Below are 23588 nucleotides of genomic sequence, written 5' to 3'. Positions count from 1 at the left end.
CCAGGAGTTATTTATTTATTTTCAAGTCGACATTTATAGCTGTTACATTTATCATTACTTCTCTATTAATGTTACCCCCAAGTGTGACTTGGGAATAGAAATATGGTCACCATTGGTCTTCCTTCGACCGGCAGTAAAACCCTCGCCAAAGTCGGGCGTCCGTTTTGCTGTGCGGTATGTACAAGTTTGCAGCCACGTCCGGTCAGAATGGGGACGTTAAATCCAATGCCTCGTGTAGAGAGAGTGCGACGCTCTTTGCACGTGAAGAACCCTTGCAACAAACTCTTTGAGGGGTCCGTAGGTGGCCTGTTGCAAGCTTAATTTGTGTCCCTCATTTTCCCAAATCCAAATTTCCCCGTTTATTGTTAATTTGTTCTCGTCCTGAAGACGCATGAAATACTTGCCACTCGACGTTAAGCAACCAACAATCAATCAATCTAACAGTGATCGGGAAGGACGTGCGCCTTGCGCCAATTGCGCTTATCGACCAGAAATGGCGCATAGAGTGACAAATGTAAGCGCCCGCGTGGCGCATGATATTTTTCACTTCGTTTTGAAACGTTGAGATATCGTCAAATGGATTTCCGATCGTATTTCGTGCCGCCATGTGTGAGTACACAACTGTGTAGTGTTTACTCCAATGATAGGAGCACCTATATATTTTTGGGACGTCTCGGGTGTTTTCCTATGGTAATATTAGCAACATGCGGTATGACTGATAACCCAAAAAACGTAATTAACCATCATTCATGATATAATTTTTTTATAAACAACTTTAAATTTGTGAAAATTGGCTAGTACCTAATTATAATCTTTTAAGTAAGCTTGCTATTATTTCGATTGAAAAATCCAAAAGCCTTTTTATGAATAGCATAGTATTTGTCTCCATAAAAGGGGCTTAACTGTCCTTGTCAATTTTTTTGGTCTTTGGCTCGTTTTGACATTTTGTAAACATGCCTTCAGCGAATTGTTGTTGTGTCTTATCAATTAACGTTGCTCTCTACTGTTATTCTTGTCATCGTGATGAAGTAATAATAATACAAGTGCAGAGGAAATGTCAGAAACGTCCTCTAATACGGAACGTCTGGAATAAGTATGGTATCGACGAAGACTCAAATTTAATGTAAAAAAAACCATGAACATGAACAAGGGAACAGTACAAGTTTTAACATTGTAAATAAAGGTTATCGTAAATATTGTCCGGTTTGGAAGAAGTTATTGTATATTCATTGAAATTGAAATTACAAAATCACAGGAACAATATCCATGATATTAATTAGAATCATACTTGTAAGTACAGTGAAATATACACTTTTTTTATTTATTTTTTTTATTGTAAACGAATGGCCCACTCATTTGACAACATGGCCCATTAATTCTAAAAATGGCTCATTGAATTTATTTTTGGGGGCCCTGGGCCCATAGAGAAAAAATCCTTCCAGATCACTGATCTATCATTGTTTTTTATTCTGTGTGGGACACATCTCCGGCCTCCCTGTATGGCTATTTATATCATATGGGAATTCCCTATACAATTTTATACCATATGTGTGTGTGTAGTTCATTTATATTCAAACGGCTTTTTCTTTTCTTTGTATGTATAATTGATTATTGTTTTTTTTGTTGTTGTTTAAATAATGTTTTATATTGTAATACTACGTCGTGTGAATCTAATAGTGTTGTATGTCCACTTTTGATAAAAATGGATATAGCTATATATTTGAGATCCAAGTGAATGGTTTATCTCCCTATACAACTATAATACGAAATTTCTACACTCTACGAGTTTTTACCATATCTGCACAGTACTATCTCCACACTCACATTGGACTATAATGGCTTATTCATCTAGTTAGTTCAGAGAAAAATATTTTATAGTGTTGTATCTCCACTATTTCTCATGTATTGTTGTTGTCAAATCATTAAATGGAAAATAAAAAATCTTCTTATAGATATATGTCTCTGTTTATACGAAATTGTGGAAAGCACTTTTAAACTCTCAGTCTATTTTGAGAACACAAACAATAAAAATCAGCTCGAAGAATAAGAAAATATTGTTTTTACATTTAATCGAAATAAAGAAGAAGAAATTATTTGTTACGAATGCTGTTATATAACGTACAATTAATCATGAAGTGGAGCCCTTTTCTATTTCGCCACTGCCAAAAAAATTTCATAGTCGTTGTTCAACGGGAATATTTCTGATACGTCCCTTTTCAAGTTCTAGAGAGAACATTTCACATCATATTTTCGACAAGGCTGATATTTGGTTTCTGGTAAGACATTTTTCCATTCTTCCGTTATGAATTGTGATTTTATATGTTTGTAGGTTCTGAGTTTTTGCATTTTTTGAATACTGTCAATCCACAACAAATCATGACGTCCTTTTAAAGAGTTTTTTACAGTGCCTTTTCTCTCGTTATAACCGGTAGTTGAGAAGAGGAGTAGCCATACACTGAAAACCTAAATTAGTCAATTTGACCAACTTAGTTGGTCATTTTGACTGTCCTCTAGATGACAATGCATTTTAATCATTTTGACTATGCTCTTAGTCGTTTGACTAGATAGTTAGTCACATTTGACTGAGTAGGCTGGTATTTATGACTATGTTAGGAAGTCAAAATGACTATATGTTATACTCGTTATGACGAATTGGATTGTTCAATTGACTATGCACATTTGTCAGTTTGACAATTGAATGCAGTCTATATGACTTATTGAAATGGTCGAAAATGACCATGTTGGTTAGTCAACATGATTACTGTGAATAGTCACGACTGTTAGACTGTTATTTTAATTTGTGTTGTGTTTTTTGTTCTACCATGTTACTTTGTGTGTGTTTCCATCCGTTTTGTACTTTTATGTTTCATTTCTTCTGTTATTCTACTTTATGTTGTTTCTCTTCCATAGGATTGACAAATACATTTGGAATATAATATCATTAAAAATACCACAGCAGCAATACCAACAATGACAACAGTATAGGACCACAAAGTGCTCAATGTTCAAAACCTTCCTATATCTTAAGTTTCCATGTGTTACCATTACTCAGTGACATATATTAAAGTCTAAAAATCAAATAAAGAAAATATATTTATTATAAACTCATTGTTACATACATTATTATATCCCAACTTCAATATATATTTTATACATTTTCAGTATGTCAGAATTCGAAGTGTTTATTTTAGATATTTTGTCGGTATCAACTCTGCATGTGTCAGTGTAATATTCTCTCTGGTAAAAAATCTCTCAGCTGTGTTCATACAATTATAGCAATGTCTTCATTTGCTGAAAAATATAATTATTTCATTTTAAAAGCTAAAATATTACAATAAACAAGTATATCAGTCATGTTAAAAGTTAAAAGAATAAAACAAATTTTAAAATCTTTGATCTAGTGATTTAGTCACTCATCTTATACTATTATTTTGTAATGTAAGCACCGGGATCTTGACAGACACCCATCCTATATCACAACATTGAAATGTAAGCACTAGGATCTTGACAGCCACCCATCTTATACCACAACATTGTAATGTAAGCACCAGGATCTTGACAGCCACCCATCTTATACCACAACATTGTAATGTAAGCACCGGGATCTTGACAGCCACCCATCTTATACCACAACATTGTAATGTAAGCACCAGGATCTTGACAGCCACCCATCTTATACCACAACATTGTAATGTAAGCACCGGGATCTTGACAGCCACCCATCTTATACCACAACATTGTGATGTAAGCACCAGGATCTTGACAGCCACCCATCTTATAACACAACATTGTAATGTAAGCACCAGGATCTTGACAGCCACCCATCTTATAACACAACATTGTAATGTAAGCACCAGGATCTTGACATCCACCCATCCTATATTACAGCATTGTAATGTAAGCACCAGGATCTTGACAGCCAACCTGAGGTTTTTTTTAATTTTTGTTGTGAATATCGATTGCAGTGTTAAATTTATTTTCAACAGTTTTTGGTCAGGTGAAAAAAAGATATCGCTAAATACTCTTTTCAATCAACAATACGTTGTATGTGTATCAGAATTGATATCCCGTATACATATCTCCCCCTTTTTTTATTGTCATTACGTCAACATGTGTCGATTTTACATTCATTACACTTTTTCTTAAATTTAATTTGTGTAAGTTATAATTTAAACAAATATACATAATACTTACTTTAAACAATTGGTTTAATTGACAAAATAACAGTTTCATGCCTCCTGGTTTGTTTACATCTACACGATCTAGGGAACAAAGGGAACGCGAAAGAGTGCGCGTGAAAACTAATACTCTACACCACGTGGTGCTGTGACCACTGACATAGTCAAATTGACCGTGCAGGTAGTCACAATGACTTGATGGGTAGTCATATATGCTGTTGACTACCTTTCGGCTAATATTTGACTAACTGAATAGTCATAGTGACTAATTTAAATTTTCAGTGTACCAACACAAAGAATATAGTTCGTACTGCACGATATTGACGCCTCTCTAATGAATTATACCGTTACCAGCTCCATTCACCGGATGCGTATTCTATTATCGAAGAAACACTGGAACAACACACTGTCTTATATGTAGCATAATCCATTTCATAATATTTCGAGGTGAGTGAACCAAGTGACCTGCTCCATGCTGGTACCAGTACATCAACTAATTTTTTGAAGTCTATGTATTGTGTTATTACTAAGCCGATGTATCTGTATTTTGGAACAAGTGCCATCTCATCAAAGTACTTGAGGGTTTTTAACGACCTTGACTGGCTGGTAAGCCTTCGCACGGTCGGCTCGGTGCCCTAAGGCGTTTGGTGAGCATTAAAATGTTTTTTGTTGTTGTCGTCAAGTTGGAATAAGGCGGCCATTTTGGTTTTCCTACAATGATTTTGTTCGTTGACTATTTTGGTTTGGTTTGAAGTATACTGTCTTCACAACGGCTGTTTCCAGGGCCAGGTTGATCAGCTGAGTAGCCCGATAACCACGTTGTTGTTTTACTGGTCGACAAGTCGTGGACACAGTAATAAATGTCAACAGAAAGCTGGTCAGGATCGGTGTGGTAGCTCGATATCGCGCAATGTATAAAAGTAGAATCTGAATTCACTCTCTGCTTTAAAAGCTTTCCGCACATGCATAACTTTAGTTTTGTCCGTATTGACTTTTAGGTTCCATGTTTTACTCCATTCTCTTACGCGGTTTATCTTCGTTTGCAGTCCTTCGCAGTTATCTGATAGAAGAACTATATCGTCCGCAAAGAGAAGACAACTCATACAATCATTGCCAATATCAATCAGTAAGCTAAGACGATTAATTGATCAAACTAAGTTATCAATAATATATGTATATAGTCAACCTTTATGTTATTATGCTGTCTATCGTCCAACCTCGCGCACTAAAAGATCGCATGCCGTTAACACAGCTCTTAAATGAAACTAGAAGGAACTATAACCCCCAACCCAATAAAAAATATGAAAAACTAAAAAACGCGCATAAAGTACCCAACAAATATCGCTATCACCATTTACAATTCCACCTGTTAAAAATACAGAGCAATCTCAACCTGGTTTTACCGCAGAACAAAATAGAGAAACGTGTATCGCGCTTATAAATTGTGACGGGATTGCTTCCCTTGGAACATATGGTAGATACTTAGCCATGAGCTAGGAAAGTACTTCTTTAGCTCAGTCGGTTAGAGTGCTGCTTTGAAGAACAGAGATCCCGGGTTCGAGTCCCGGAGGAGAGATGATTTTGCAATAGAATCATGCTCTCCGGTTACAAAACAAAATACCGCAATATTCATATCAAACAAAAATTAAGAGCACAAATGATTACAAATATAACAGTATGCCAATGAGTGAACACAAAGTACATACTGAATATATATAGTAGATTATCTGGGGTGATACATTTAATTATATCAACAAACTAATGTGATACAAAATTATCTCCCTTTGGTCGGTTAAAAACTTGCATAGAATTCATCATATGTTTATTATCTAAATTAGGTTTTATTGATAATTCCTCATCTTCTTCGATATTTGAGTTTATCACACGAACGTTTATTGTATATATTTTATCCTCTTGACAAGTTCAATTAAATTCAATCTTTCAGAAGGGAAATTTTGACATTTCAGTATTAAATGAATTTTATAACCGATTTCATTATTGAAACAAAGGAAATGTTGGGTGAACGTCCATGATACAGCGATCCAACGACATAAATACACCCATAAAGTCTAATGTGAGGATACTAAAATTGCACCTATTTTTACTGTTTTTGTCGCTTTTGATTATACTTATGAAACAGACTTCTTTGTTTATTTTGTAAAATTATTTCCTTGTTTACTATTTGAGGGTCTGGATGGGATTTACAAAATAATGGGCCAATGCTACAGAAAAATGGACCCCAAAAAATAAAGAATAGAGAAAAATGGGTCACAAAAATAAAGAATACAGATAAATAGGCCACAAAAATAAAGAATAGAGATAAATAGGTCACAAAAATAAAGAATACAGATAAATAGGCCACAAAAATAAAGAATAGAGATAAATAGGTCACAAAAATAAAGAATAGAGATAAATAGGCCACAAAAATAAAGAGTAGAGATAAATAGTCAATAAAAATAAAAATAGATAATAATTGGGTGCTTAGATATAAAGAAAAAGAATATTGGTCAATATTTGTAAAGAATAGGGAATAATGGGCAGAATTTAAAAAGAATAAAGGCAAATGGTTTAAAAAATTAAAGAATACACATTTGAAGGACACCCCCCCCCCCCCCCACGCCATCCAGACCCTCCCTTATATGTCAACAAACTTGACGTTGAATCTATACTGAATCATAGAAAATGGGTTTGAACCGACCTCCAAACGATCAAAGAATCTGTAATGAAGGATACCTAAAATGCACTCTTGCATATATACACCCGTAAAAATCGAATTACTGATGTTTTGTCATTTTCTCCAGATTTTTGGAACAATTTGACATTGGTTCATACTTATTGTGCACTTTGCAATTGCTTTTTAAAGGTCGACTCTTTGTGTCATGCGACGTTTCCGTAAATTTTACTTTTTTCAATTTGTCTATTTTTTATATCGTTAAGTATATTTAGCTATATTCAAAAACGAGCATAATGATAAATAATAAAAACACAAATTGTTTAATCTCTACCAAAACCTTTAAGATTTCCGTGTATTGCATAATGGGCACACATTTGGTACTCGGTGCAATTTCGGTCCCAGGACGTTATAGATGTCAACATGCATACTGTCCTGCTGGCGGTATGAAGGCTGCAAAAATAAATAAAAATTAAAAATATGTACATAAACTGATCAACCTGTTTGTATTATCACTATACGTTATAACCAGTCTATATGAAATAATCTAAAAATAGGGTACGAGTTGGCGGAGGTACGAGTTGTCGTGTACCCAACATACTGGATACGACAATCGACATGTACATACGTATACAATATAGAAAGCCACTATAGTTTTGTTCAATTGACCGTTTTAGAATCTAAAGGACTATGGGTAATTTTATTGTTTGTACCCCAAAATGAAAATAACGTCACGTCATTGGTTAGATTTTCATTGTTTAGGACTTCTTTAACCAATCACGACGTCTTGGTGTACATTTTTGAAAATATTACCCAGAATGCATTAGATTCTGAAACGGCGAATTCTTTATATAAATGAGGAGATGCGAAATGATTGCCAACGAGAACAATTATCAATCAGATTCAAAATGACGTGCATGGATATAACCAAACAAAATGCATCAATAACAACTATATAGCTCATCGTACGGCTTTAATCAATGAACATAACCCATACCGAACAGTCCGCTATGAAAGGAGGCCCGACATGACAAAGTGTGAAACAATGCAAACGAGAAAACCAACGGCCTGATTTATGTACAAAACAATAAACGAAAAACAAATATGATAAACAGCAACTAACGACAATCACCGAACAACAGGCTTCCGACTTGGACAGGTGCATGAAGAAGTGGCGATGTAAACCATGATTCTGAGCGCTCGACCCTTTCCTAACATGAGACAGTGGTGTAACATAAAAACACACAGTAAAAATTAGTTTGAAATGTATATAATTGAATACTTGCGTATATCAGATGTGTGGATATTCGATTTCGTAGACAACTCAGATTTGCTAAATGAAGAATACATATCTATTATTCAAGCTGTCTTGCTTTTGAATTTATGAGTGTTACTCTCTTTCTAAATCACTTCATGATCACGGTATATACTCATGGTATTCATATGTAAATCATATTAGGTCCGATAATAATATTAGCAAACCCAAAGATGTAACTAAACATAAAAACGGAGACTGTAAGAATTTCAGTAAAAAATTCTTTAAAAATGAATTTCAGCAAAGATATAAAGAAATATATGACAATAAAATATCATCTCTCGACCAAAATAGCAAACTTCTTCTGTTTAAGCATATAAAAGCTGAATATAAACAAGAATTTAATTTGACATACCCTAATCTTGATACAAGAAAACTTATATGCAAATTTAGAATAAGTGATCATTCCCTCGCTATTGAAACTGGAAGATATAAAAATATTCCACGTCCTCAAAGACTTTGTAATAAGTGCAAAGTTCTGGATGATGAATCCCATTTCTTTTTAATATTTAAAATAAATGTTGATTTACTGAGACATTTCTTTTTTAATGATTTAAAAACTCAATACAAAGATTTTTCTGATAATAAAACGAAATATATACTAAATCCAACCACTAGTCAGCAAGTGAAATCTTTAGGCTCCTTTATTAAACAGTCTATGGAACTGAGGACAGGGGCCACTTGAGGTCATTTGTTGTGTTTAATGTTTTGGTTTATTTTTATTTTTTATGTAAATTTTAATGTCATCATTATATTGTTGTTATTACATGTAATTGTCATGCCTTTGGCCCTCTTATGGGTGTAATTTGTGCATTAATAAATAAATAAAAAATTTATTACTATTTTCCAGAAAAACAAATTTGTTTAGTTTTCGATCATGTCTTTGCATATTCGTTGGACAGTATGGTTAAAACGTCATTTGTGACTAATTTACACCATAATTAGGTATAAGATAAGATAAGATAAGATAAGAATTTTATTAATCTAATCAAGAACCCATAAAGGGCATCATTAACAACAATATTAAGCACAATATGATTGGAAAAAAGAAAAACTAGATCCTAATATAATACTATCATATTATGGACAGGATCAGAGCCTAACACATCATGTGTCTTACATAACTATAACAATAATTTCATAATAATTAAATATTATTTTATATATTTTGAATCCACCTGGATCTTATTTCTAAACACTTAATTATATAATTGCCTAGGCACATAAGAGTTGGTAAATGCTCATTTGTGAACAGCCAGAAATATTTTTTATCCTTGGGTAATTCTTTAAAATTATTACAAAAACTGTTTACTTTATCCCATAATAATTTTCTCTGTTCGTTATATAAAGGACAACTTACTGTGAAATGGGTCTCATCTTCAATAGAATTTGATCCATGTGATAGGCAGTGATGACATAGACGCTGACTTCTCTCTATGTATTTTTTACTATATCTATCTTTCTCAATTTTAAGATCATGTGCACTTATTCTCAATTTACATATAGCTCTTCTTATATTAAAATCTTTAATTGATAAATAAGCCTCCTTTACGAAGTCAGTCTTGAGGTTGAAATAATTTTTTAATTTACTATTACCTTGTGATAAGGTATCAGATCTTTTGACCCCCCAAAATGTTTTAAAACTGTTACAAAGTTTACATTTTACAAATTTAATTAATTTATTGAGCTTTGTATTCGAATTTTGTATATCAAGTGATTGAAGGACATATCTCATAGATGAATACCAACATCTAATGTTTCCTGCATCTAAAATTTTATTACAAACATAAGCATCATAAAGTAACCCATCGTCCAATTTGTTAAGCCTGTGTACATATTTTACCATAGATATAATGACAGAAAAATAAAGAGGAAATCTTGCAACCTCTGATAACACTGCCAAATTTGAGGCTTTTTTATTTACACCAAGAATATATTTTAGATACCTGAAATGTGATTTTTCCAAATAATCATTTATGTAAATTAATTCAAATAGATAATCACTTTTTAATCTTAAGTTAATCTTAAAGGTACCCCAGATTTCACTACAATATAATAAAATTGGTTTTATTGTGTGATCATATAAATGGATTGCAGTATCAATACTTGGATTACAAGCTGACATGGATTTTTGTAGTTTAAATTTTGCCTTTAAGGACTTTTTGAATAGCTCTTCTTTCCCCTGCTGAAAAAGACCACTAGAAGTAAAGACTATCCCTAAATATTTATATCTGTTAACACATTCTATAGCCTCATTATCTAAACAAAGTGATTCCTTCAAAAATTTTCCAGGCTTGTTAAAAATTAAAACTTTTGTTTTGGACAAGTTTACATCTAGACACCAATCAATACAATAAGTGTGCAGTTTATCAAGTCGGTTTTGAAGACCCTGTTTAGTGTTTGATAATATAATAATGTCATCGGCGTACATAAGACAATCAATTCTACGCCCATTGATATAAACAGCATCTGGACTCGACTCATATCTTGGAGGCAGATCGTTAATGAAAAGCTTAAATAAATTTGGGCTTAGAACATCCCCTTGCCTAACCCCAACTAGCGAGCTGAAAGATGGCGTTAGTACATTACCCACTTTCACCGACATTTCATTTTTTCTGTACATATCTTTTAAAATAGTATAAAATTTTCCAGATATGTTATTTTCCAATAATTTGTATCTAATACCACAGTGTACGACCCTATCAAAAGCCTTTTTAAAGTCCACAAAGCAAGCATAAATTTTCCCCCCTTTTCTGTTAGTATATTTATCTAATATGGTTTTTAAAACAAACATATGGTCAGATGTTCTGCTCTTTTTTGAGAAACCAACCTGACATGGATGAATTATATTATTTTTATCAAGATGAATGTCAAGTCTTTTATTAAGAATACTGTTAAATAATTTTCCAATGCATGAATTAATTGCTATGCCTCTGTAATTTTCAGGTTTACTAGGACTCCCTGCTTTAAAAATTGGACATATATAAGATAATGACCATTTGCGAGGGTATGTTCCAGAGCAGAATATCAAGTTAAAAAGTTTCTGCAAAACAGGTGCAAATATACTACCCCCTGATTTCAATATCTCGTTTGGGATACCATCTAGTCCTGCAGCTTTATTATTCTTTAGTTTATTTATAGCATCCAAAATTTCTTTTAGGGTTATTTTGTAATCCAGTTCACAAAAAGTTGGATTATTTTCTAAATTTTTTACTTTCTTGTTAATTTCCTCTAATCTGTCTTTAAATTTGTCAGAGTTGAGATTTAAAGATTGAAAATATGAAAACCAGACGTTAGTTTGAATAGAATGTTCTGGACCATCCGAATTGTCTTCTTTTAATTCTTTGATGAGATTCCAATAACTCTTTGGATTATTATCCCTTACATTATCCAGACTGTCAAGAATGTTTTGTTTAAATTTCCTTTGTTTATATTAACGTAGCTTATTATACTCCCTATAACATTTATAGTAAGACCCTTTTATAATTGGGTCCCAGGGGAATTTTGATAACAGCTCACCTTTAGAAATAAGGCTTTTACGTTTTTGTACCAGGTCTTTGTCAAACCATTTTTTGTTTTTGTATTTACGTGCAACTTTTTTCTTGGTTTTACGGAATATTAAACATTTACTGGCAGCATTATCTATTATATCAAAACATTCATTAGCTGCCTTTTCAATATAGTCCTCTGAAAGATTAAATTTTGTGTCTAAAAATTTTTTGATACTGTTTCTAATAATTGGCTGGCATAAAGTATCTTGAAGTTTTTGTGTAGAGGTTTCTGACCATATATATTTTCCTGGAAATAAAATAGTATTGTCTTGCTCCTTAGCTTTATGTGAGTAACTAGCTAACAGGCCAAATGTCAGTTTACAGTGACAGTCTGACAGAGTTGATAAAAAATCAGCAACATGAAAAAATAAAGTATCTTCAATCAAGTCTTCCGACATGATAACATAGTCAACCACACTACTACCTACTGCTTTTATACAAGTGTATTTACCATAAGAATCGCCCCACATTCTCCCATTTAAAATACGTAATTTGGACGCAATACACAAGTCCAGAAGTTGTTTACCTCTTGAATCTACTTTCATATCATAACTACATCTCTTTTCTTGAATAATATCACAACTATAATTATCATACATTGGAATATGTGTATCATTAACATCATTTATTATAAAATCTGGCTCTGACCCTGTCCTTGCATTTAAGTCCCCACACAATATAATACTACCTTGATGGCTAAAATTTATGATATCTTTTTCTATGTTTTCTAGTGTGTCATCTTCTGATTGATCAACATAAAATGAAGTAGCTGGTATAATATATGCCAAACATAGGAATATATCTGTACTTAGATTAAAATAATGTTTATCAAACTGTAACCATTGATAATCTTTACATGTATTTATCAAAATCTTGATGCCCTTGCGAACTTCATATTTGATCAAAATACCTAAGCCCCCATAGTATCTAGAGTTAGCTGATTGTGGTCTACAAATAGGGTAATAGTTAAAACCCTCAATATTGACTGTAGTGTTATAACCTACATGGGTCTCAGTTAATAGTATAACATCATATTTTCTTATCTCTTGAAGAAAAAGGGGATCTGTTATTTTATCATGATGCTTTGAAATAAGCCCACCTATGTTCCAAACACAAAATGTTATGTTGTGAAAAAAATTATTTCTCTTTTGACTGGTCATAATTGCTCTTTTAAAATTCCCTCTCGCCACTGGTTAATTGTACAATAATCTTTTATTAACTTTGACAGTCAGCTTTTGGGCAGGTAATATGAATATGAAATCCTTGTAAAATAATAAAACTCTTTTCCCTCTTATAAAATAACAAACTCCTCTAACTAAGGAAAGGCAAAAATGAAATTATCTTTTTATTGTCCTATATAAATGACAATTTAAGTTTAGATAAAACAGAAAGCAAAACAAAATCTAGCTACAATTGTTTACAATATATCAAACAAAACTTAATTATAACTGGCAACTTTATCTTCTTTACTAAGAAAATCTAAATACAAATGTATCAGCATATTAAGGCTGCCCATATCCACGACCCCGACTTTGATAATTGTTATAAGTGTTATAACCGCGACCACGATATCCACCACGCCCACGATATCCACCACGTCCACGATATCCGCCTCTTGATCCGTTATTCAGGTTAACATTGCTGTTATAAAAAGGTCTACGTTTTGGTAGATCTAGTGCTTCATCAACTATATCCCGAATATTTGCTGCAAACACGTTTACACCTTGATCTGAAAGGTGATATTTATCATCCTCACTAAGAAATCTAGGGATTGCTCTGCCTTTATTAGCTAGGTTACTGTGATCACACAGATATACTTTTTCGGTATCAAAGTATGCCTGCTTCAATAAAGCACTTATCAACTGACCTTTCATATTGAAGCTTTCGTTGTCAGCTCTAGGTGTTGGTGTAGATAAGATAACTTTTGAAGATGGATATAAATCACATGTTAAAGATATAATTTCCTTCATTTTGTTAACACAAATTTCTGCACTTTTTTCACGTAGCTCATTTGTTAAGGAGTGAAACGCAATTATATCAGGTGCATGCTCAATTTCTCGCAAACTTTTCTCGGTATCAGGTAAACTGTAAGCAATTCGCTTCTCCATTGTAAACTTTGATGACAATTTAGATACATCGATTCTTTCAATATTTGACGTTCCAATTAATATAACATGTGGTTTGTCTGCATTATTTTGACGCAAATATATATATATATATATATACTAGTTCTCTGTAACCTTTGCATATCTATATCAGCAGAAATTAATGATCCTGATTCACAATTGGTTTCAGTTTATGACATAATGACCATTTGAGTGTGTGGAAATTGGTCCTTATTCTGTAATGGTCAAAAATTCACCGCGGACTACTGGATTTAATGTCAGAATGTTTACTTTGACTGCGCACTGGGCAGCTCATGCGAATCCACGTGCGTTCGTTCTCTTTTGTTTCATCTTTTCATACTCGGACTCGACTCATTACTGTATTACCTTCATATGTCTCTAAAATCATTATTTTTCATTTTGTTTTTATTTATAATTCTATATATACATGTATGTCTGATAAAATAAGAGTAGGTAATACAGGACAGCCACAATAATTTTAAAGTGAAATAGAGTTGCTTCCCTTTTGCCACTCAACACCGCACAATTTTTTTCATCTTGAATGGCTTTTGAGATATTTTTTTGATAGCTAAAAATAACTCATGGGATGTATCATATCAACAAATGATTCAATACGAATTTACCAAAACAAGTATGTGACAAATATATATGTTCATACAATACATATATGTAATTATAAAATGATATTAAAGGATTATTTGCAGATAAATATTCCGTTCTAATGGTCTCTTCTTCAAGGAGCAACACAGTTTATATGCGTAAGACGGAGATTAAGCAGGGGCGGGTCCAGGTGAGGACGTAATGGGCGTACGCCCCCCTACCCCCTTTAAAAAAAACAAACTATAAAATATACATGCTCCAAGTCAGGAACCGTTAAATTAGTGCATTTCACAATTATTTTATGTTTATTAGCAAAAAAAGGTCCAGAAAGACTTTATTCTACGCCCCCTCTTTCAAATATCATAGAAACGCCCCTGTTAAGAGCGGAGGATTAATTGTGTTTTTTCTCAGCAGCTAACGCAAATAAAATCAAGATTTTCCTCAGTTAAAGAAAAAACAAAACATGTTCTGTAAAATATTGCTTTTACAATGAAATAGAAAAGGAAACATCTTCTGTACAATCTTTTGTATCTATTTATATATATATATATATTACTTTTATAAATTTTGACTTGGATGAAGTGTTGTCTCATTGGCACTCATACCACATCTTCTTATATCTATATATACTTTTTCCATTCTTCTCTGGGGATTTTATTTGTTAAAACTGAGCAGTTTCTTGGGGTTTTTTTTTATAGTTAAAAGTAATGCTTATCTCTTCTGCAAACCAAGCTGTTTTTGTTTGATAAATTATCAATGCAAATGAAATTATTATTGCAAGCATGTGCCTAAAAAATCATCCTCTTTAATTCCTCCCCAAACGGGGCTAGTAACCTACAAGTTAAACAACGATTAAGCCTGATGATGCCTATGTGTTTTGATTAGATATGTTGTTTGGTTGCTGTCTCATTGACGTATACCTAACATCTCAATTTCATTCATGCATCTCACGTCGAGTTGTCGACTTTTTTATTCCTTTGTCTAATGGTATCAAAAAAGAAAAAAAAGATGGTATCCTTCTTTCGTGTTTTGCTTCCGTGCATACATAAGGAGAGGCATTCTGATTGCCAATGAGACAACTATTCACCAGAGTCCAAATGACTTTTATGTTCCCGTACGGCCTACAACAATGAAAATACCCTAGCGTTTAGTAAGTCAGCTATAAAAGGCCCCGTCATGACAAAATGTGAACCAACTTCAACTAAAAAACCACCATGATTTTAATATGAAAGAAATAAAACAATTAACGAGAAACAAATATGACAGGCATCAGACAATTGATGTTGTTCATGTTAGGAAATCTAAAACAGAGATATAACATGAATATTGCAGCAAGGAAATTATGTTTAAACTTTCAAAACAAGTCGCTAGGGGTGATCATTTAATTTTCTGTTGAGGGGCAGGAGGATTTGAAAATGAATTTTCTGGCCTGGTAAGAGCTAAAATAAATATTCTGGAATAAAAGTAAAAAAGCAGGAAACCGTTGTGCATAGAAAACTGAAAAATCGAACGGGAAAAAAACAACCATGCATAACACCAGATGAAAATGAATAGTCCATCCGCAAAAAATCCTCCAGCCTTCTTCCCCCACCCGAGTGTATATAGTTAAGCGTGATAGAACGAAAGGCGTATCAAAATATTGAGAAAGAGAGAAATGCCATATACATATGACATGCGTACAATATCCTTGAACGACGACACATCAGCTGTCTCAGGATGGACGGACCATTGGAGAGCTGATGAATGCCACAGACGTGTCCGATGACACTGATGTGGACATTTAAAAAGGGAAATTAAAAATCTAATTTAATGTCCTTTTGTAGTTTTATGTTCCTTTCTTCGCTGTCCGCCATTATATGAGATATTGACACATGATAACCAGCCATTGTCACCAGCGATAAAAATTTCTGCTTCAGAAAATTCCATCATTTTTGAAAAAGAGAATTTTGTAATGGTGATATACGACGTTTGAATCAAGGTTAATTTTAATTTGATTATAACGATTGGGACATATAATAAAGGGGTTGAAAGTTTTAGAAATTTTAAATGTGTTTACAATTGGTCATTTAAATTTCAAATTGTTTACGATAGCAATTAAATTAAAATTTCTACATATTTGCTATGCTTAGTCATTTTATAATATTTATATATTCTGTTTATACATATGTATCTGTAATAATAAGATAAAACGAACCGTCGATTATCAATTCTGTATTATACTATAAAAGTTCATAAACAATATTTATTGGCGATTTCAATGTATATTTCTATTTGCTTATTCAGTTATCACTCTCGGTTTTAATCAAACATGAACACGTCTTGTATAGCTGAATCACCGCTTTTAGTTTTCGTTGAGAATATTATAGTTGTATTAGACCTTTTCTGGTTATATATAATATATATAGATTATAACATGACATTTTTCATATCCGACCTAGGTCATATCAGCCCGAGAGCCGACATAAATAAAACTCGTTTGCCTCGATGACTGATTTAAGTCGATACACTGATTTCTGTTCGATTATAAATAAGGAGATATGGTATGATCGATCGCCAATGAGTTGTTTTGAGATTCAGATTTGGGTCTGCGCATATTAGTTATTATCGGATCTCACATGATTAGCATGCATATATACCTTGACAGTGAAAAGACTTCAAAAGAGAATTTAGCAGATACGTTTTACTAGAAAGGCGGTCTTCCGCGTACAAAAGTGACCGTGTGCCAATAAAGCAATAAAGCGTGAACTTCTTCAGAGGCGGATTTAGGGGGCAGGGTTTCCGGTCCCCCTTATGAAGCTACATATATGGTACCGTCTGTGCGGGTGCTTTATAGCCAGCCAAGGTCGTTAACAACCCCCATCATCAACATATATGGTAAATGCATAGCCTCTTACATGTTCCACTCCAAACGTTGCCTAGTCCCCCCCCCCTTTTTTTCAAATCCTCATCTGATCTTTCCGATTAAGATCTATCTATGCAACGTTCCTATACATTTCTTTATTCAAAGTGAGTATTTTCAAAACTTATTATTTTTTTTTTAATATTTACAAATTATGGCAGACCAGTATTCAGACTAAAACGCAAACTATGATCATACACACATTTTGAGACGGTTAGCTCCTACTCGTAATCGTTTGGCAAGGGTTACGATCCGGTACCCTTTTTTCCACCTGAAAGTTTGGCTACCGAAAATAGCTTCTATCAAATAAAATTTTGATGGTTGAAAGTTGCACAACTACATCTAAAATACAATATCAATTAAGCTATTATTTTGCATGTTAAGGCAATAGCGACCTTCATACGTTTTACTGTAGTACTGAATCTTAACTAATGTGGTATAAAAAAGACCGCGTATTTCACATGCAAAATACATCTATTTCTCAATGATTTATTTTGACAATTATAGGGTCGATTTGAGGGATTAATGACCCTCTACCTTTTACAACACGGGTGTATTCTGTCATCCTTTTGTTTTTAGTATATACATTCTTTGAAATTTATTTTTATTTATTAAGAAATGCACATTTATACCCTAAAGTATAGTTCAACCTCTGGCCTTTGTTAGTCTTGTGTGTGTTTTTTTTAATTTTGGTTCATTTATATGTTTCGGAGTTTAGTGGGAAGTCCATTTTCTCTGAACTAGTACACATTTATTTTTGGGGGCCAGCTGAAGCCCGCCTCCGGGTGCGGGATTTTCTCACTGTGTTGAAGACCCATTGGTGGCTTTGGGCTGTTTTCTGCTCTTCCGTCGGGTTGTTGTCTCTTTGACACATTCCCCGTTTCCATTCTCAATTTTATTCAACTTTGTTAATATTTTTTTACATTTTTCAATATAGATGAAAAAACATCAATAGCCGATGTTTAAATTTATTTTCATTATTATCAAATTTTGTCTTTTATAATTGTTGTTATTATCTTTATATTTTTTGTTTTTGCTGCTATTTGTCACATTAAAAATGCGTTCTCTGTTCCGTGGTAGTGTTACCACTCGATTTCTACCAAAAACAATTAGAGAATTTTATTACCGAACTGATAATTACGTTATCTGACCTGTTAAATTCACCTCTAGCAGTACGGTATCTCTCACAATCTAATTGTAATTTATCCTTTTCTTACCTCATCAGTTTTATTTTGATGTCACATTCATTATTTTGACAACATAGTATAAATGTGAAACTAATTGAAACACGCGCATTATTACGGAAAAAGTATAGAAATTTCACACCACAAGAGTTTAACAACTATTGTATCCTGGAGTAACGAAAAACGACATATCTAATTATTTCAATTCTAAAGTATGACGCCTGTTTTATATTAATTTATCTTATTTGAAATATATTAAAATATTTTTTATTTAAATGAGATCTGTACAAAATGCATTACAATAAAAGTGTCTCCTTACGTTTGATCACAACTGAATCAATTAAATACCGACACCTTTTTTGCTTTCCAATTATTACTGTTTCGTTGAGATTTAATCCTAATAACGGTTAATTATTTGTGCTTAAATAATTGAATTATATATCATATTTGTTAGCCTCGATTTGCATGCAACGATAATCGCAATATCACAATTCATGTGCTTTAATTTTTATTTAGGGATCATTAACCCCTTTCTTAGCTAGACTGAAGTTGGAAATAAATATACGGTATAAATATAATTTACATATCTGAGAACGGTCTTCTTTTGATTAGAAAAATTCAACAATGCGTGTACTAGATTGAACTGTCGACCCATATGGTACTAGGCGGAGTGATATCTGCTATAAACATGTCAAGAAAACCCTTGATGAGAATGATTGACAACCTTGTCTTCCTTGTAGCGGTATCATCAAAGGCTTTGAAGTACCGCCCACAACACCTTTCATCTTGAATGTGCAGCTTTTGCAAAATAGTTCCGCATTTACAAGAGAACGTTTCCGTTCTAAATTAATATTTTACAACTACTATAATCTACTCATTTGTGTACAAGTTTAAGTTTGTCTTATTCAAACGAACAAAGTTTGTCAACGTTTCTAAAGATTAACCATTTATCGCATATCTACCTCTTAAACAAGTAAACATGGCGGATGAATATATGTAATTAAAGTTGATCAATGTTTACGGTAGAGCGATCGGATACACGACTTTACTGACAGTGTAATAGTCACACAGAGACATTACACAAATAGATAAACTTAAAAGCATGTATCGGATAAATTTTCAGTTTACTTAGTGATTGTCGATTTAATATGGGACAATTTTCGCAGCTTGTCTAAATATTTTTGTTGTTTAACATGGACATAATGCATTGGATTTTATTATTTTGTGTCGTCTGCTGTTTGCCATGCTATCAGACTTTGTCGCCTTTTGACGGACGACATCAATATGCAAAGTGCGAACGTATTACAATTCCAATGTGTATGGATATGAAATATAATTGGACACGGATGCCGAACTTAGTCGGACATTCAAATCAAAAAGATGCTGCGATCCAAGTCCACGAATTTACACCGTTAGTAAGATATGGGTGTTCACGACTTTTGCGATTTTTCCTATGTTCGTTATATGCCCCAATGTGTACTGAAATGGGGGGTGAGACGATGATTATTCCAGTATGCCGCTCCATGTGTTTGGAAGTGCGGCAAAAATGTGAACCAATTCTTAGCCGTTTTAATTTTGAATGGCCAAAAATTCTAGACTGTTCTAAACTTCCACAAAAAAGTGATCCTAAACCGAATAATTTGTGTATGGAAGCACCAAATGTCACACATGAAACCGAACTGGATCCGCAGATATTTGATCCACTCAACAAAAAAGATAAAAAGTGGCAAGAATTGGTAAACAAAATCCGTCCTATATCAAATGACAATTCAGAAAAACATAATATTCACAAACCTATGAAATGTTCGGATAGATTTTATTTATGGGATAAATCTGATCATAATGATACATGCGTACCAAGATGCAATATGGATGTTTTATTCCGCCAAGAGGATAAAGATTTTGCCGAAATTTGGATGATAGTATGGGCCTCAGCATGCTGTTTATCCACAGTCATCACGTTTCTGACGTTTGTTATTGATACAACTCGATTCAAATATCCCGAACGGCCTATTATATTCTTATCAGTGTGCTATGCAATTTATTCCATGGCGTTTATGATCCGTGCCATAATAGGACCGAATGCAATATCTTGTGACAATGGACACGATGGAACTGAATTTCTAATCCAAGAGGGATTGGAGAGTACCTGGTGTATTATAGTCTTTTTGATAATGTATTTCTTTGGAATGGCTAGTCAATTATGGTGGGTGATTTTAACATTGACATGGTTTTTGGCAGCAGGGCGGAAGTGGGGCCAGGAGGCAATCGAATCCTTAAGTAGTTACTTCCACCTAGCCGCATGGGCTATACCAGCCATTAAAACTATTATTATTTTAACAATGCGCCGGGTTGATGGCGATGAACTAACAGGTCTATGTTATGTAGGTAATCAAGATATTTCTGCATTAACAGGTTTTGTACTGACACCTTTAATTTTATACCTTCTGCTAGGTACATTTTTCATATTAGCAGGATTTGTAGCATTATTCCGTATTAGAAACAATTTAAAACAAGACGGAACAAATATTCGTAAATTAGAAAAATTGATGGCAAAAATTGGTGTCTTTGCTGTGTTATATACAGTCCCAGCCACTTGTGTGATAGGCTGTTATTTCTATGAACGTGTGAACTTTCAGACTATGCGAAACGCAGCCGAGTCGTTGCCTTGTCGGACTGCAGATAAAGGAACGTTAGACTGTAGTTTGGACAAATCTCTTCCAAGCGTGGAAGTATATATGTTAAAGATCTTCATGTCATTGGTAGTTGGTATTACCAGTGGTATGTGGATATGGAGTAATAAAACTGTTAGTTCTTGGAAAAAATTCTGTACGAATAGATTTACTAGGAAAAAATACGGAGGCAATGTGACTTATCAACAAGCGCCAGTCGTTGTCGTAAAATCTCATAAATGTGTTCCAAAAACTTCGGGTTCAAGAGTGTAGAATTACAATGATAGTTACATTCATTTTGTGTAAGTAATACAGGTTAATTGCATTACATATATGTTCAATTGATGTCTAGCTTTATACCGGGTCATTCTGTACGGTTTTCTAAATGTACAGTTTAAAAGTGCAATTGTCACATTGTTCAGAATTATATATTGTATACAAATACTTAAGAGGTAGGTTATCCCCCTTTCATTTTGATTAAGAAACGTTTTTTTTTCAATGCTTTTTTATTTGAGGTTCCCAATTTTATCAATTTATATCTAGGTGTGTATACATTACAAGAGAGAAAGACACTGTTGCATAAAGTGGAAAATGCATTTACTCTTTAACATTTTTACGTAATTAACTGTGCCCAGTGATGAACCCACATGGCAATCTTGGATAATATTAATTATTCATAGCATTTTTCTGATAAAACACGTTCGTATAGATCCATGATCAGTAAAAATACTTTTTATCCTGTATGGTGAAAACTTTAACAGAAATTTGATAAGAGCATAGATGTATATACATCTATGATTAGAGGGAACTTGTGGTATAGCAATAACAAAAAGCATCAATATAGTCCTCAAGATATAGTAAAGTCAACAATTAACAACTGTTTACACAATATAAAAAGCTGCAATTCAACCAGGTCTATGATATAAAAGTTGTGAATAAATTTATCCGAAACTATCAAAGAACTGCCATCAATACCAAAGCCTCAAACTATAAAAGCACAAAAGCATTAAGATATTTCACAGAAGACAACCACGGACGATAAGTCGATTCACCATTCTCGTTATAACTCAAAGATAGGGTACATATAGAGATGTTGTAATTTATAAGTTCTGTCTATCCTGAGTGACAAATTTTGACAATGACCACCAAATTTTGGGAGTGTTTTGACATACATATCTACAGCAAGAGATCCACAATGAGTGACAAACTCAAAAAACTTTTCAACAATTCTGTAAATGTATTTTTTTTTTAAATCTTCCCCCCGTTTGTCGCTAGATTTGTTTAATGTTTTCATAATTCTTGGAAAAGGGGATAAATTGTATCGAATTCAAACTTCATATCAACAAAGCCAAAGTTTCTTTTGCGGTAAAATATGCCTAGTTTTAATGGAATGTATAATTTTCTTTAAGTTTTACTATTATCTTAAAGCAGTATGTACATTACATTTTTATACTTAAAGTTAATTGAAGAGTTTAAAACGCGGATTTTCTTTCGTTTTAAAGTTAAACAAAATTCAGAAGTGAAACATTTGAATGGCGTTTGAACGTTAGTTAATTGTTTCTCTCCTTCATCTTTTTAAACAAAGGATATATTTGAAAAAATGTCAATAAGACAGCAACCCAACGTCTCAAACTTTTATTATTGCTTTCATTATTGTTCGTTACCCCACAATTTGTTACCTTAATAACATCATATCTTGTAATTAAAAACCATAAACATACAGTTTAAAAGATAATTTAAAAAGTCTGTTTTGACACAAGATCCTATTGCATAGCTCTGATAATTGAAGGGTTTAGAGAAGTTTGTTATGGTCTTTTATGTGATATCGTGTTACACAACCCTATCCAATTCTTTTAACTATAGGAAACTTTTGATATTCGAACTACCAAATTGCTATTGTTAACTTTAACAAATACGGAAAGCTTAAATCGAAACTTCTCAACTGGAGCTAATAGCTGAAATTATAGGGCAGCCATTAAAGGCAGATATGCACTCTGATTTTTATGCTGTATATGTTTATATAGAGTAGTTTATCGTTCATTCATGTGTGAAATTGTTGATTATGATGACAGAGAGCCATGACTTTATGACTTAATTTTATGTTATTTGTGTTAAAATACGTGCCACATGGAGATTCTTATTAAAGTTTATTTATAAAAAAAAAAGTTTGAGTATTGTATTGTGTCAAAACATTCAATCTTTACGCTATTTAGTGTTTGCACAATTAAACACAGTATTGCATCACTTTACCCTGGGGCCCATTTGTTCATGCAGCTTATTGTGCAACACTTTAATTTACGATAAGGACCGTGGGACGAAAACATGCATGTACAGTACAAGTACTGTTTTAGTAGAACTTTGTTTGCATTTCTTCGTAAGTTGTTGTGATCTA

At 33.1% G+C, this 23588-nt stretch overlaps 1 protein-coding gene across 1 annotated transcript; it reads left to right on the top strand.

Moving 5' to 3' along the window:
• Positions 1–19364: 19364 nt before the first annotated feature.
• On the top strand, positions 19365–23361 carry LOC127726552 (frizzled-9-like). Its single transcript, XM_052233943.1, has one exon. The coding sequence runs from the start codon at positions 19718–19720 to the stop codon at positions 21467–21469; it is 1752 nt and encodes a 583-aa protein (XP_052089903.1). The 5' UTR covers positions 19365–19717; the 3' UTR covers positions 21470–23361.
• Positions 23362–23588: the final 227 nt, after the last annotated feature.

The sequence above is a fragment of the Mytilus californianus genome, unplaced genomic scaffold, assembly GCF_021869535.1.
Source record: "Mytilus californianus isolate M0D057914Y unplaced genomic scaffold, xbMytCali1.0.p SCAF_18, whole genome shotgun sequence".
Taxonomy (NCBI): Eukaryota; Metazoa; Mollusca; class Bivalvia; order Mytilida; family Mytilidae; genus Mytilus; species Mytilus californianus.
Note: the sequence above shows the minus strand (reverse complement) of the source record. Positions and strands in the feature narration are given on the sequence as shown.

Excerpts from the sequence above, each read along its gene's own strand:
- LOC127726552 (XM_052233943.1), top strand. The coding sequence starts at position 19,718 with ATGGACATAATGCATTGGATTTTATTATTTTGTGTCGTCTGCTGTTTG.